General features: G+C 47.3%; 1 protein-coding gene across 1 annotated transcript in view; it reads right to left on the reverse strand.

Moving 5' to 3' along the window:
* The window catches only part of LOC138250335 (acetylserotonin O-methyltransferase-like), a 962469-nt gene that overhangs the window by 818397 nt on the left and 128648 nt on the right, over positions 1-15424 (reverse strand). Inside the window, exon 3 of the mRNA XM_069205108.1 lies at positions 3169-3298. Within this exon, the coding sequence (XP_069061209.1) occupies positions 3169-3298 (130 nt within the window). The remainder of the gene's footprint in view (positions 1-3168; positions 3299-15424) is intronic.

Raw genomic sequence — 15424 nt, forward strand, 5'->3', positions numbered from 1 at the left:
ACTTTTGAAGGTTCATTAGGCCCTGCCAGTAAGAACAGTGGGTATGTTTGGTGCCGCTATGCACCTAAAAGGGTATTAGAATGCGCTTCCCCTCCGTCTTCCTCAATTACACAACTACTATTTGATGTAAGATCAGAATTCTGCTGTGACGCACTTAAGGTGGGGAGAAAACAATGTTTTATTTTTCAAGAGCTTGTAGATTCTTCAGTTTCTTCAGTGCCCACACACTCACCTTTACCACCTGCAAACACCTCCTTTTTCTCCTTGCGAATGATTGAAGAAGTCATTGATCGAGAAATGGAAACAATAGAAGCAGAAGCAGCCTGCGCTTCGGTTCCCAGTGCTGACTCCTTATCGTGAGTTAAATGAGAATCACGCAAAACCCTCTTCATTGTTATGGTGGATTGACGTTACTAATCAAGCATGGGGCTGCTTCTTTGGGTGTCACAAACCGCACCCGTGTCTACATGGGCTGCTTCCGTGGCAACCCTAAGTATACACCTACCTAGTGGGAAGCCTATTGCTACCTCACTGAGTGGCACAGTTAGTCAAGACGACAAGATATATTTTCACTGTATAAAAGTGATCACTTCACCTTTCTCCCCTCCTCTGTTTTGCCTTCCCTATCTTGACCGGGTGTAATCAGACAATATCTGAGTTCATCATTAGCTCTCTGTGGTGGATAGTTAAAAAGGGCACCAGTTCTCAAATCAGCAGGTCATAGTCACAGAGATAAACTTATATCAAGGGATTTCTGAGGCATGCACTTGTTGTATGCATTGAACATTTGCAAACACAATTTCACTCACCCCGAATCTGCTGCCTGCCTTCTGGGCCACTTCTAGCAGGCGAGTGAGTGCTGAAGCACCTGAACCAAAGCTGAATCATTGGAAGAACAAGTCAAAGCGAGGGAGGGGGAGGAGGGAGTCTCTGTTGTAGTGGATGTGATGTACAGGGAGCCACCTGAAAGCTGCTCACGGACAGTGGCCAGCTGCTGATGCCGTCCTCCAACAATCTTCCTATGCAGCCTTAGATGTTAGCTGTTCCCTGCAGGTTCCCAACAAATCCTTCCCATATAGGTGGGGCCAGAAAATGACTCTCCCAACAGCGTGCCTGTAGTATTTTGGAAGACTGAAGTTCAGCGACTTTTCCATCATATTTTATGGATACAGCCAGCAACCTGACATGCTACTTATTCTGTGTAACGATGTGACATTTGTTATTTGTTTTGTATGTAATGTGGTTTTGTAATCTTACATGATTAATTCCAACTTTAGTTGCCACCATATTGAAGTGTGGGACATTGTGTGATACAAATACATTACAAAAAAGGTCTTTGCCCAAAGCAATATAGAACATTTGCAGTGATTAATTCATGTCTTCACTGTTACAATAAGCAATTGCATATTTTTCCCTTCTATACACCACATGTATCTGGTTATTTTGGCCGTGCCCAGGTTCAGTGGAGTGACAAGGGCATATTCCCAATTTCGATACCTATGGGTTACCTAGGGCCTACCTTATAGGTGACATATGGGTAATAAAAAAAGGGGGTTTAAGGCTTGGCAAAGGGTGTTAAATGCCAAGCTGTGCAGTGACAGGACAGAGACATGTTTAAAGAGCTACTTGTATGGGTTGCCAAGCAGTGCTGCCAGGTCACTAGTAGAATTTTAATTCACAGGCCCTGGGTATATGGTATCCCACTTTACAACAACTTACAGCAAATTAAATATGCCAATTGTGTATGCACCCATGTTAACATGTTTAGAGGAGTAGCACTTGTACTTTAGCACAAGTCAGCAGTGGTAAAGTCATCAGAGCCCTAAGGCCAACAAACAGATTCAGCAAAAAGATGAGGCAGGTAGAACAATTATTTGGAGGAGGACCACCCTAAGGCTGACAGGTCTAACACATAAGTACCAGGGGGAGAACAGGTGTGTGGTGCAGATCCTGGTTTCTTTTCAGTTTTAATTGTCATTCATACCTTACAATCTGGCCACAACTGAGAGCTCTGTTTGTGAGCAGATGAATATCTGGCAGGCACAAAACTGCTGACGTGTGCATATTTTGCATATCTTGCCTATCAAGCCACTTTATGCTAACAGACCCGTCAAAGGTCGAAGCAATGCGCTGTTTTACAGCACTTTTACTTTTCTGCTGTATTTGTTTTCTACTTTATTTCGTAGCACTAATCTACCAATGTTCTCCTTGCCATTTTAAAGAGTATGGATGTTGTGGTGACTTTTGAGAAACAGATCCGACAGATTCCTAACTTTTTCAGCTTCATGTGGCATTTTCATAGGGTGGTTGGTGTCTGGGGAGGATTAGTGCATTCTTCAGTAGATTTCCTTCAGATATATATATTTTTTAATTTTAGTTCCATTTGGAAAAAAAATAAGGCGCAATCTTCTTGCTATCAGTGCATAGTTATGGCTCATCATTTTCTGTTTCTCATCTCTTGCACTAAGTGAAGAGTCTGGTTGCTCTGGATTTCTGCTCCTGTTTCCGTCAGCCTGTTTTGAGCATTGGCGGCGGTCCGACCTCCACCGCGGCCCTGGTCGTAATAACGGCCTGAGTGTTTTGAACATCTGCATGTATCTTGCACTCTTACAGAGGCAAGTTAATCTGCTTGCTGCAGAGATCTGTGCAGAGATCTTTAAAGGTTTTTTTTAGTTTGTTTTTAGGTTTTAGGTTTGTTGTCAACTCTAGCTGGGTTCCAAGTGGATGGTGTTCTGACTTTCTATAGATTACTCTTCTTAGTTTAGCTTGATCCCTTCACAGAAAAAAGGAGAGCAAACAATAGATGGCACCAAACCTCTTGTTGCAGACCTAAGTATGAGGCCAAGTAGCTTGAAGCAGGATAAAACAATATGTAGTATTAAGCATTTGCACCATGTGAAAGCGATCTGAGCTCCATGTTTTTTTCATTGATTTCTGTGTAGTCTTTCTTCACAATGCATTTAACCTTTTATAGAAAATAAGGATCGCTGCAGTAAAATATTAATGTTTCCTAATAATGCAGTGTCCGAATCAAATATTCTGAATTAAAAGAACAACCCGCTTAGATGGGGGCCTTCTGAAATTGATTTCATTACAACAAGAGCAGATTTAGTGAGCTGTTCATGAGGAACACTGTGAAAAGAACAAGACTAGACACTCCTTTTTTACCTCACGGCATCCGTCAAATGGTTCATATACTTGTACAAAGTATCAGAGAAGTACCACATCATGGGAAGCAAAGACCGTTGACTGGACTTTGTCAGGTAGATGGCAGAAAGGTCTGTGTTCTTGTAAAGTGCTAAAATGATAGAAAGCAAAGATGTTAGCAAAGGAAAGGCATCACATGTATTGCTACGTTATGTTAAATAAAATTGGAAACAGAATGTCAATGTATGCTCTTGAGCTGCAGTGACAGGAACAGAAATAAAGATTAATATGTGCTAAAGGTATAACGCACCCTCACTGATAAGCGAGGATTTGAGGATCTAGAACAGCAAAGTTTGGCTATTTAACATTCAAGATATATAACATTATATTTCCTGTTAACTCTTTGAAACCTGCCATCACATTTTAATGCACATTTCTCAAATGATTGTAAACAAATTTACAGCAAAGTGAAATCGCATCTCCTACAAAGTTCTAGCTTCATGCGATGTTCAGTATAACTCAATGATTTTGCTTCATAACCTATGGGTGACCCAATTATGCAGCAAAGGGCCAGATGTATCATCTAACCCTTTTGCGATTCCGTAATAGCGATTTTTAGGAAATCGCTATTTCCTAGTCGCAAAATGGAATGGATCATATTTGCGATTCGGTAATAGCGATTTCTTAAAAATCGCAAATGCTATTACCAAATCGCAAATTGTGATACAGACCCCATTCGCACCTATGGGCCCCATATTTGAGAATTTTTTGCATCTCCCAAATTGCGAATTTCTAACTGGAATTTGCAATTTAGGAAATGCAAAACCCCATGGTGCTGGGGGCCTAAGGCCCCCTCTGGTGCACCCCAAAAAAATATTCCAGGACATGTAAGGCGCACACATGCCAAAGGGGCAGTGTCCGTTACATGTCAATTTTAAAAATTCATTTTTAATGCTTTTTTAAAATTTGCACATGGTTTGGTAATTGTGATTCCTTAATGCCCAATTCGCATTAAGGAAAAGCTTGATACATGTGCTTCGCAATTTGCGATTCTCTAAACGGGCTCGCAATTTTAAGGAATCGCTATTTTAGCAATTCCCTAAAATTGCATAGCGAATGCCTTTCATACATACTGAAAGGCATTTTTGCATTCGCAAACGGCCATTCGCACCATTTGAGAATGCAAAAATCTTTAATACATCTGGCCCAAAGTTATCTAAGCTCTGTGGCAAGGAAAGGCAAATTAAATGGCAGTATGTAACAAATTCTAGGATGGCATTGCATGGATCCATTTGAGCTACAAACAATGTTTGGTGATATCTGTTGATTGTGTGGCAATTTAGGTGGCAAGTATTGTAAGTCCATAATTATGTAGTAAGCATCACAGCCACTGTAATGCATAACCCCACTGACCTTAACTATTTTTCATCATTTTATCAACTATCTATTCATGAAAGTTATACTCAACCTAAATATTTTGATTTCTACCTCTGACCGTTGTTAGCTGTACTATGGAAATAACAGCTTCAACAATCTCTCTCCTTTACAGACAGATCATGTTTGGCGAGGTCCTGTGCATGTCCTAGTTCAAGTGTCCAGCCCCTGCAGCATTAAGCTTTTGGCCATTCATATCAAGGATTGGACACAAAACCACGTGGCCACGTGGTAACCCTCACTATGTGCAACCTTTGCAGAGATGATTGGTCAAGGGATATGGCCTTCAGCCATGCCCTGCACCTAACCTGCAAGGAGGCAAGCAGTGCTTGAGAGTTAATAGTCACAACGTCTTTGATTTATGTTGATAATTCTCAAAAGAACCTTTTTTGCAGTTTTATCATTGTTTTGTATTTTTTGGTGTTTATTCTGTTTTTATATGATTATTGTGGAAAACAGCTACTTATACACTCTTTTCACTGAAGGTAGTTTTAGAATGTCCCTACATCTTTTCCTTGCAAGTTTTCTAGTTTTGTTCTTTGAAGTGTACATTTATCTTCCAAACTGCTCACTGTGAAGAATTTGAAGTGCAGATTATTTCCTTCCTCTCCTTGCTATAGCATCTCTGCAGGAACTCATATTAGAGTTCTCCCCTACTCTTTTTTGGAAGGTATTCTCTCCCGCTGACACCTCAAGTACCAACTATTGTGTTTTGACTTGAGGTGTCTTCTCATAGTCAAAGTGCTGAAGCAGTAGAGCCCTCGAGGCATTCAGCTTCATCTCACCCGGAGGATGTATGATGAACTCCTGAATGATAAAATCCTTGGTGTGCTTTTCAGATTTCACATCTAAGTGCAGATGGCCTTGCAGTTTCTTTCTATATATTGTCACCACTGCCTAGGGCTAGAAAGCAACAGTCACACCAAATTCTAATTACTCATTTTTCCTGCTCTTCCCAATATAGAGAGTGTACCTCCTGTTGCTGTGTGACAGGCATTACTAATGTGGTGAAAGGTCAGCTGAATTCTCAGCCAATTAAAAGATCAGAATGTTTTTAGCTTGGAAATTAGGTGGTCATTATGACAATGGCAGTAAATACTGCTTACTGCTGCGGTGACGGCCACCGACATACCACCGTGGTGGCTAATATCTGTTCTCCATATTATAACACACAGACACCAATCCAACAGAATACTGCCACATACACAAATCCGCTATCCCAAAGGTCAGTGTTGAAGTGTCAATACCAACACCAATACTGTTACGCCAACAAAACAACGCCCACCACATCATGACCCACGAATCACCATGGTGGACATTTAATGGCACTAAACCATTGGCGGTACACACCGGCGTGCTCAGAATGGACACCCAAATGCAAAACAACACAACATTGGCCAATACCAAAAACACACACCTGACACTAATACACACAACACACACACCCACCCACAGCACTATAAAACACACACCCAGATTACCCACAACCCTTTACGAATACAAATTATTGCCACCAGACTGACACCAAGACCACTGAGACAACTAGACACACACACCACATACACCCATGCTTCCCTCATGCACCCCACATCGCACACCCCACCACATTACTCAACACACTCACACCAACACACAACACCCATGACCCCACTAAGGCATCCCGTTTCAGTTGGAAGAGGAGTTGAGGGTCATGGTGGAGGAAATAGTCAGGGTAGAGCCACAGCTGTATGGAGCACAGGTCTAGCAAATACCCATTGCCAGGAAGATGGAGCTATGGCAGAGAATCGTGGACAGGGTGACCCATTGGAACGGCATCCAAGAACAAGGGACGACATCAGGAAGAGGTGGAACGACCTACAGGGGAAGGTGCGTTCCATGGCAGCAAGGAACCAGCTTGCCATACAGAGGACTGGCGGTGGACCCCCACCTCATCCCCCTCAGCTCACAGCATGGGAGGAGCGAGTCTTGTCAATCCTGCATCCTGTGGGACTCACTGGTGTAGCCAGAGGACTGGACACTGGTGAGTTAACATTTACCACTTATCACCCCCATACCTTCATGCCATCGCACCCCCTCACCCTCACTCCCATCACTCCACTCCATCCCACACACTGCACGTACACATCTGACTAACCCCAATGCCAAGACCTGCATGCTATACCAATGCATGGACAGCACTCCCAGCCCTGCATGTACCCCCATCACAAAAGCATGCACAGCATAGGGGAACTAGCAATCCCACAATACATCACCATACACGTACACAGGTGGCAGGGCAACAGAAACAATAGAGGGGAAGCTAGGGATGTACAATATGTCACAGACATAAAGCATAATACATCACTTACATCCCCAAAGGTGCCCCAGCCAATGTCAGGGGAGAGGAGGTGCCACAACTAACCAGTCCCCCAACAGAAGATGCCCCGAGTGATGACAGTAACTCTGGAATTCTGGATCTGGATGAACTACCTGTCCCATCAGGGACCACTGGTCAGTCGGTCACCCCAGCCCACTCCCAGTCCACCACAGAGCCTCCCCCATCAGTATCCAACACCACAGCACCCACCCAGCGTCCCCACACCTCTGTTCCCAGGACACGTAACCTGGGGTCAGTGGCCGTGGGCACACCATTCAGGGGACAGAGGCACAGGGCAACAGGGACACTCGGAGGACCGATGTGTGCCAGGGGGAGGACATTCCCAGGGAAATGACTCTCCAGGAGGCACTCACCAATATCCTGAGGGCCTACCAACTATCCTAGGAGAAGATGGGCCAGATCCTTACCAACATGCAGGAGAACAAGTGGCTGCAGAAAGAACACCATCAGGAGATTAGGCAGGACTTGCAGGCCCTCAGCACCACCATGATCTCCATAGCAGGGGTGCTGGCAGAAAAGGCCAACATCATGAGGGAACTGACAGCACACCAGCGAGCCCCTACCACAAGCCAGTCTATTGATCTGCCCTCCACTTCCACTGCAACTAGTGGGCAGGAGGCCCCACCACAGGACCCACAGGCCACCAGCACCCCTCCCCCTGCAGAAGGTGAACCATCCCGTAACGTTCCCTGTAACCCAGACAGAAGCCAGACACACTTACCAAGACCAAGACCACCACCAGGAAATAAGGCTCTCCTCATTGTCCCCCTTTTGTCCCACCCTGTCACCTTGTCCACTTTGAACTGCCATGGCCCCTTGGACACTGGACAATGGACCTGCACTACAAACAGACTGGAACAATACCCTGGACTTTCCTCTACCATCACCCCATTCCATTGCACTTTTCCCTCAATTTTATAAACACTACAATGAACACTCTTGAGCACAACATGAGTGACTGTTTTATGTGTTGAAAATGTGCATTTATGGGAACAGTCACATCTAGTGCAAATGATCAGAACCTTGTGATAGCTTACAATTAATGACCTGTAGCTGTCTGTAGTAATCACATCAGGACACTGTTGTCATATCACCAACATCTGTAAAATGACAAGCCATAGGTGATAGAAATTTGAGATGCAAAGGAAGTGAATGCCATCTTGCTACAGCCACACAGATAAAATCAATAGTCATAGGAATGGTCAGTTCCATTGTCTCACCTGTGTGTCATTGGAAGTATTGATGTATAACTGATGTTCTGTTGTCCACATCCTCATCCTCTGCCTCCTCATCATCTCTGTCCACAGGGTCCACTGCTGCCACAGGGGCATCCCCAGTCTCCTCCTCCTGCAGAAATGGCACATGTCGTCTGATGGCCAGGTTGTGCAACATGCAGCATGCCACTACTATCTGGCAGACTATCTCCGGTGAGTAGCACAGGGATACACCTGTCAGATGGAGGCATCTGAACCTTGCCTTCAGGAGGCCAAAGGTCCTTTCGATTATTCTCCTGGTTTGCCCATGTGCATCATTTTAACAGTTCTCAACCCCTGTCCTGGCATTCCTCACAGGGGTCATAAGCCACAATAGGTTTGGGTAGCCAGAGTCACCTGCGAGTATTGAGGGACAAACATTAGCCTTTTACAATGCTATGGGGATAATACCTGAAGGCATAGACTGACATACATTGGGTGGGGACTCTGGCTCACCTATTAGCCACACCCTGTGCCTCTGTAGTTGGGCCATCACATTTGGGATGCTGCTATTCCTCATAACAAAAGCATCATGCACCGACCAAGGATACTTGGCAGTGACATGGGAGATGTACTGGTCCGCCAGGCACACCATTTGCACATTCATTAAGTGGAAACTCTTCCGATTCCTGAACACCTGTTCATTCTGGCATGGGGGGGGGGACAAACGCAATATGTGTCCCGTCAATCGCCCCAATAATATTTGGTGTATGTCCCATTGCAATGAATCCGGCCTTCACAGTGGCCAATTCTTCCACCTGGGGGAAATCAATGTAGCTGAACGTGTGTTTAACCAAGCCAGACAATACCCTTGCCAGCACAATTGAGAACATTGGCTGTGACATTCCTGCTGCCAAGCCCACTGTCACTTGGAAAGAACCAGTTGCCAGGAAATGAAGCGCTGATAGAACTTGCACAAGAGGGGGGTGTAGGAAGGTGGCTTTCTTCTAGCATGGTTACCCCCATTTTTGGCCTGTTTGTCTGTGTTTGTCAGTGTGTTTTTACTGTCTCACTGGGATCCTGCTAGTCAGTTTGTGGCCTACATGTTAGTATGTTTTACTGTTTTGTCATTATGCTTGACTGTGTCACTGGAGTCCTGCTAATCAGAACTCCAGTGCTCATACTCTTTCTGGTTCCAAACTTGTACTTACATTCCGGTAACCCAGTATTCCACTGCAAATTGGCATACTGGACCCCCTTTATAAGTCCTTAGTACATGGTACCTAGGTACCCAGGGCATTGGGATTACAGGAGATCCTTATGGGCTGCAGCATTTCCTTTGCCACCCATAAGGAGCTCATACAAACACTTCTTCAGGACTGCCATTTGCAGCCTAAGTGAAATAGTGTAAGCACTATTTCACAGCTATTTTCACTGCTCCAGGTAACTTATAAGTCACCTATATGTCTAACCTTCAGACCCTGAAGGCTAGGTGCAAAGGTACTGTGTGTGAGGGCACCCCTGCACTAGCAGAGGTGCCCCCACATTGTCCAGGCCCATTATCCCAGACTTTGTGAGTGCGGGGAGGCCATTATAAGTGTGTACTACAAATGGGTCAACACTTATATGTAGCTTCACAGGGGTAACTCTGAATATGGCCATGTGAGGTGTCTAGGAACTGGAAATTATACCCCCAGTCTGATTCTGGCATTGGGGGGGGCAATCCCACGCACCCTGGGGGCTCCACCATGGACCCCTAGTACTGCCAAACCAGCTCTCTCGGGTTTTCACTGCAGCCCCAGCTGTTGCCACCTCGCAGACAAGCTTCTGCTCTCCTGGGGCTTGGGCAGCCCAATCCCAGGAAGGCGGAACAAGGCATTTCCTTTGGGACAGGGGTGTTACACCCTCTCCCTTTGGAAATAGGTGTTACAGGAATGGGAGGGATTTCCTCCCAGAGCCTCTAGAAGTGCTTTGAAGGGCACAGATGGTGCCCTCCTTGCATAATCCAGTCTACACCGGGTCAGGGACCCCCATTCCCTGCTCTAGTGTGAAACTGGACAAAGGAAAGAGGAATGGTCACCCCAGGGGTGGTGCCCAGAGCTCCTCCAGAGTTAGCGATCTTGAATTCCAAGGTGTTGGGATACTCTGGGAGCATCTGATTGGCCAGTGCTAGCAAGTGACGTCAGAGACCCCTCCTGATAGGCCCATACCTGGTTAGGTGACCAATCACCCTCTAAGGGCTATTTAGGGTCTCTCCTGTGGGTGTTTCCTCAGATTCGGATTACAATTCTCCAGCAGGACTCCTCTGCATCCTTTGCTTCACCTTTTACCGTTGGATCAACCGCAGAACTGCTCCAGGAACTCTACAACTGCAACAAAGTATCCAAGAAGGCTACTGCAACTCTGTAACTTCAACTCCTGCCAGCAACTGCAACAGTTTCCAGGTTGTGCACGCTCTGAGGGCTGCCTGTCTTCATCCTGCATCAGAAGAATTGAAGGAATCTCCTGTGGAGTGTTGGAGTCACTTCCCTGCTTCAGCAGGCACCTCTAAGCAGCAATGACCAGCACTCTGGGTCCCCTATTCTGACGACGAGCCTGGATCCTGGAACAGAGGTGGTGAACTATACCAACCCAGACTGTCCAAAGGTCCAGCTGTCCAAATTTGGTGGAGGTAAGACCTTGCCTCCCCGTGCCAGATAGTACTCCTGTGCACCAAGTGTTTTGCAGCTCCTAGAGTTTCTCTGTGCTTCTCCAGGAAATTCTTCATGCACAGCATAGCCCAGTTCCCCAGCACTCTATACTGCAATACTCAGCTCCGTGAATTGTTCCCCTGCTGCGTGCAATTCCTTTGGATAGTGCTGCGACAACTGCCATTTCCAGCTCCTTTGTCCCGAGAGGTGGGACTCCTGTGCACGCTGCCTGGTCTTCTGAGGGTTCTCTGAGTTTCTGAGAGCCCCTTCTGTCGCCTCCTCCTTGGTAGAGTCGGCCTGGTCCTTCCTGGGCTCGGGCAGCGCCATTTTTTGCAACCACGAGTTTTGCACTGACCAAGGCTTGTTGGCGGCATCCCGTGATGCAAACCAGACTGCATTTATCCATCCAGAGTGGAACATCTTCTGCACCAACCGAGAACCTGTATCCATCTTCTTTGGTGCAATACTGACTTTTTCTTTTCACCGGTGGTTCCTCTTTTAAACCTTCATTTGGGTAAGCAGGGGCTCCTGTTCTACCTGGACTCTTCAGTGCTTCTTTGACTTGGTCCTCTTCTTCCAGAGGTCTTCAGGTCCAGGAATCCATCATTGTTGTCTTGCAGACTCTTCTGGTTCTTGCACTGTCTTTTACCATAACTTCTAGTGTGTTTTTGGAAACTTGCTGTGCTTTACTCTTGCTTTCCTGGGCTCTGGGGTGGGTTATTTTATTTACCTTTGGTGTTTTCTTACACTCCCAGCGCCCCCCTACACACTACACTTGCCTAGGTGGGAAACCGACATTCACATTTCACTATTTTAGAATATGGTTTGTGTTGCCCCAGGTCCTTTGCAACCTATTGTGAATTTCACTGTTTGCATTATTTTATGACTATTAACTTACCTGATTTTAGATACTAGTGTATATTTTGTGTATAATACTAACCTCCTAAGGGAGTATAGCCTCTAAGATATTTGTGGCCTTGTGTCACTAAAATAAAGTACTTTTATTTTTGGTAACACTGAGTATTGTCTTTCTTGTGTGTAAGTACTCTGTGACTACAGCGGTATTGCAAGAGCTTTGCATGTCTCCTAGTTCAGCCTTGGCTGCTCTGCCTACAGCTACCTCTAGACAGCCTGGCTTCTAGACACTGCCTACATTTCACTAATAAGGGATAACTAGACGTGGTGTAAGGTGTAAGTACCTTAGATACCCACTATAAACCAGGCCAGCCTCCTCCAGGGGGATCCCAGTGGGATGACGGATAGCTGATATCAGGTCAGGCTCCAATTGGGCACACAGCTCTGTGATTGTGGCCCTGTCCAGTCTATAGGTGAGTATAATGTGCCTGTCCTCCAGTGTAGCCAAGTCCACAAAGGGTCTGTACACGGGGTTGTCTCCTCCTCCTATTCATCCACAGCAGTAAGGCCCATATTTATACTTTTTGACGCAAAACTGCGCCAACGCAGTTTTGCGTCAAAAAAATTAGCGCCGGCTAACGCCATTTTGAAGCGCCATGCGGGCGCCGTATTTATTGAATGGCGTTAGCCGGCGTTAGCCGACCGGCGCTGCCTGGTGTGCGTGAAAAAAAACGACGTACACCAGGCAGCGCCGGAGTAGGGAAAAATGGCGTTTGGGCGTCCACAAATGGGGCAAGTCAGGCTGAGGCCAAAAAATCGTCTTAACCCGATTTGCGCCATTTTTTTTGGGCGCCCAGACGCCATTAACATGACTCCTGTCTTAGCAAAGACAGGAGTCATGCCCCCTTGCCCAATGGCCATGCCCAGGTGACTTCTGTCCCCTGGGCATGGTCATTGGGCATAGTGGCATGTAGGGGGGCACAAATCAGGCCCCCCTATGCCACAAAAAATGTTTTAAAAAAATACTTACCACAACTTACCTTTTCTTCCCTGGGATGGGTCCCTCCATCCTTAGGTGTCCTCCTGGGGTGGGCAAGGGTGGCAGGGGGTGTCCCTGGGGGCAGGGGAGGGCACCTCTGGGCTCATTCTGAGCCCACAGGTCCCTTAACGCCTGCCCTGACCCAGGCGTTAAAAAAAAGGGCGCAAATGGGGGGTTTTTTGCCCCGCCCACTCCCGGGCGTCATTTTTGCCCGGGAGTATAAATACCACGCACATGCCTGGGAGTCATTTTTTAAGACGGGAACGCCTACCTTGCATCTCATTAACGCAAGGAAGGTGTTCACGTCAAAAAATGACGCTAACTCCATGAACTTTGGCGCTAGACGCGTCTAACACCAAAGTATAAATATGGAGTTAGTTTTGCGTCGAATTTGCGTCTAAAAAAACAACGCAAATTCAGCGCAAACAGAGTATAAATATGCCCCTAGGTATCTAAGGGACACAAGAGTGAGTAGGCTGTCACAATTTGAACAATGGAACCACCACCTCAGTGTACATACAGCATTAATGTGATGGGACAGTGAGAATGGCACTGTATGTGCAATTCTGGCAATGACGCAGTTATGGATTATCTGAATATTGTCCACCACCATTGAATTCGACCTCCTGTCCTGTATCTAGGGACAGGTGGAAGTGAGGTAACTCTGTCGAGGTTGGGCGTTTTGGCGGAAGGCGGTCTTGCACCGCTGTGCAATTCCTCTCTGGCTAATATGGGGACTCTATGGAATACATTGGCCAATGGGGATCACCGGCAGCGGTGACGGTGTACATCACTGCGGACGTAACCACCATTTTCTATCTATAACCTCACTTGATTCTTGACTTTCCACAGAACAACACCTACACTGCGTGTGCTGCTGTGACCTGTGTCTGGAACCTACCATGGACTGTGTAACCGGGGAAAGGGCCCCTGCCTTCACTTCGGAGGAGCTGGAACGCTTGGTGGATGGGGTCCTACCCCAGTATGGACAGCTGTATGGGCCTCCAGGACAACTGGTGAGTACACCTTGGGCACGATGCATGTGACAAGGTTGCATGGAAATGTGTGTGCAAGCATTGTGTCATTTGGGGGGAATGTCTGGTGGTGGTGTACGTGGTGGGCACTGGGCGATGTGTGTGCCAATGGAGACGGAAATGGGATTTGTGGGCCACATGTGTGACATTGTATGTGTAATGCTGTCCTCCTGTCTGTATTACCTCTGCAGGTCAGCACCCAGCAAAAGAAAGGATTGTTGCATGCCATTGCAAGGAGGTAACCCTTGGGTTCTACAGCAGGCAGAGCACCCACTGTAGGAAAAGGTGAAACGACCTGAATGCTGGGCATGGAAGACCACGGAGGCCCAGCTGGGGATGGCCTCCCAAAGATGAAGCGGTGTCCGTCGGAACCTGACCCCCCTGATGGCCCGCATTCTGGCGGTGGCCTACCCAGAGCTGAAATGGGCGCTTGAGGGCAGCACAGCAGCTACAAAGGGGTGACCACAGTGGGCCTTTCGACAATAATTGGTAGTTGGCATGGGATCCGGGTGGTGGGTGTGAGTTAGTGGGTGTCCCTTAATGCCAGGTCAGACATTGCAGCTTGATCCAGCTCAAGGGTAATGAATGTATAGAAAATTCAGATAACCTAGCTCAGTTGCATTCCATGTCAGACAGGACTTAGTGGGTCCCAGGAGGGGTGCAGTTGGCGGTGGTTGGCACTCATCTTACTGTGGCATCTAGCCAATTGAATGCCAGTGCAATGGATAGTGCTCAATCCTGATCCCTGTGTGTGACGGTACTGTGTATGCCAACTGTGGTGTTGCTGCTGTAATTGACCCAGTGCTCCCTTTCTCTCCCTCCCCCCCTTCTCCTTCTGTCATCTTGTTTATGTGTGCTTTAGCATCTGGCGGAGGAGCAAGGCACCAGTGACAGAGGGAGCTGCATCCCACAGGACCCAGGAGGCAGAGTCCACTGACACTGAGGGGACCAGTGGGCTGGAGGGTGAGGGGAGCACCGCAGCGGAGACAGGAGATGATAACACTGACTCTGATTCCTCCTCCGATGGTAGCTCCCTGGTGCAGGCAGGCACCTCTGGGACCACCCCAGCTCCAGATACAGCTGCCACCCTCCGTACCAGCAGTACCCTCCCGGTAGTCCCTCATCGAGTTGCCCGTGCCCGCTCACCCAGCAGGTTGGCCATCTCCTTCGCCCCAGGCACCTTAGGCCCTGCCCTAGTGAGCCCTGCTGCCCTGAGTGCGGAGGTTATTGACCTCCTGAGATCCATCTTTGTAGGGCAGTCAACCATTGTGAATGCCATCCAGGGGCTGGCATCCCTGATGCAGCAATGCAATGCATTCCTAGAGGGCATCCATGGTGGATTGGCGGCCCAACAGAGACCGATTCAGGCTCCTCTCTGATGGCAGCCATTGTGCCTGTTCCAACCGTACCCCCTCCAACTACCACTTCCTAGTTGCAGTCTCCTCAACCCCAACCCATCTTATGCACACATACAGACGAGCATGCACACAAAACATCACACAGTAGCACAGTCAAACACAGGCAGCACACTCCAGTCCACAAGCACTCACACAAATAACAGACAGTTGCACACACAACCACATCCACTGCCTCCACTGTCTCCCCCTCCTCCTCCACCTCCCTCACAGTCACATCCGCACTCACACCTGCATGCA

The sequence above is a fragment of the Pleurodeles waltl genome, chromosome 8, assembly GCF_031143425.1.
Source record: "Pleurodeles waltl isolate 20211129_DDA chromosome 8, aPleWal1.hap1.20221129, whole genome shotgun sequence".
NCBI classification, from domain to species: Eukaryota; Metazoa; Chordata; class Amphibia; order Caudata; family Salamandridae; genus Pleurodeles; species Pleurodeles waltl.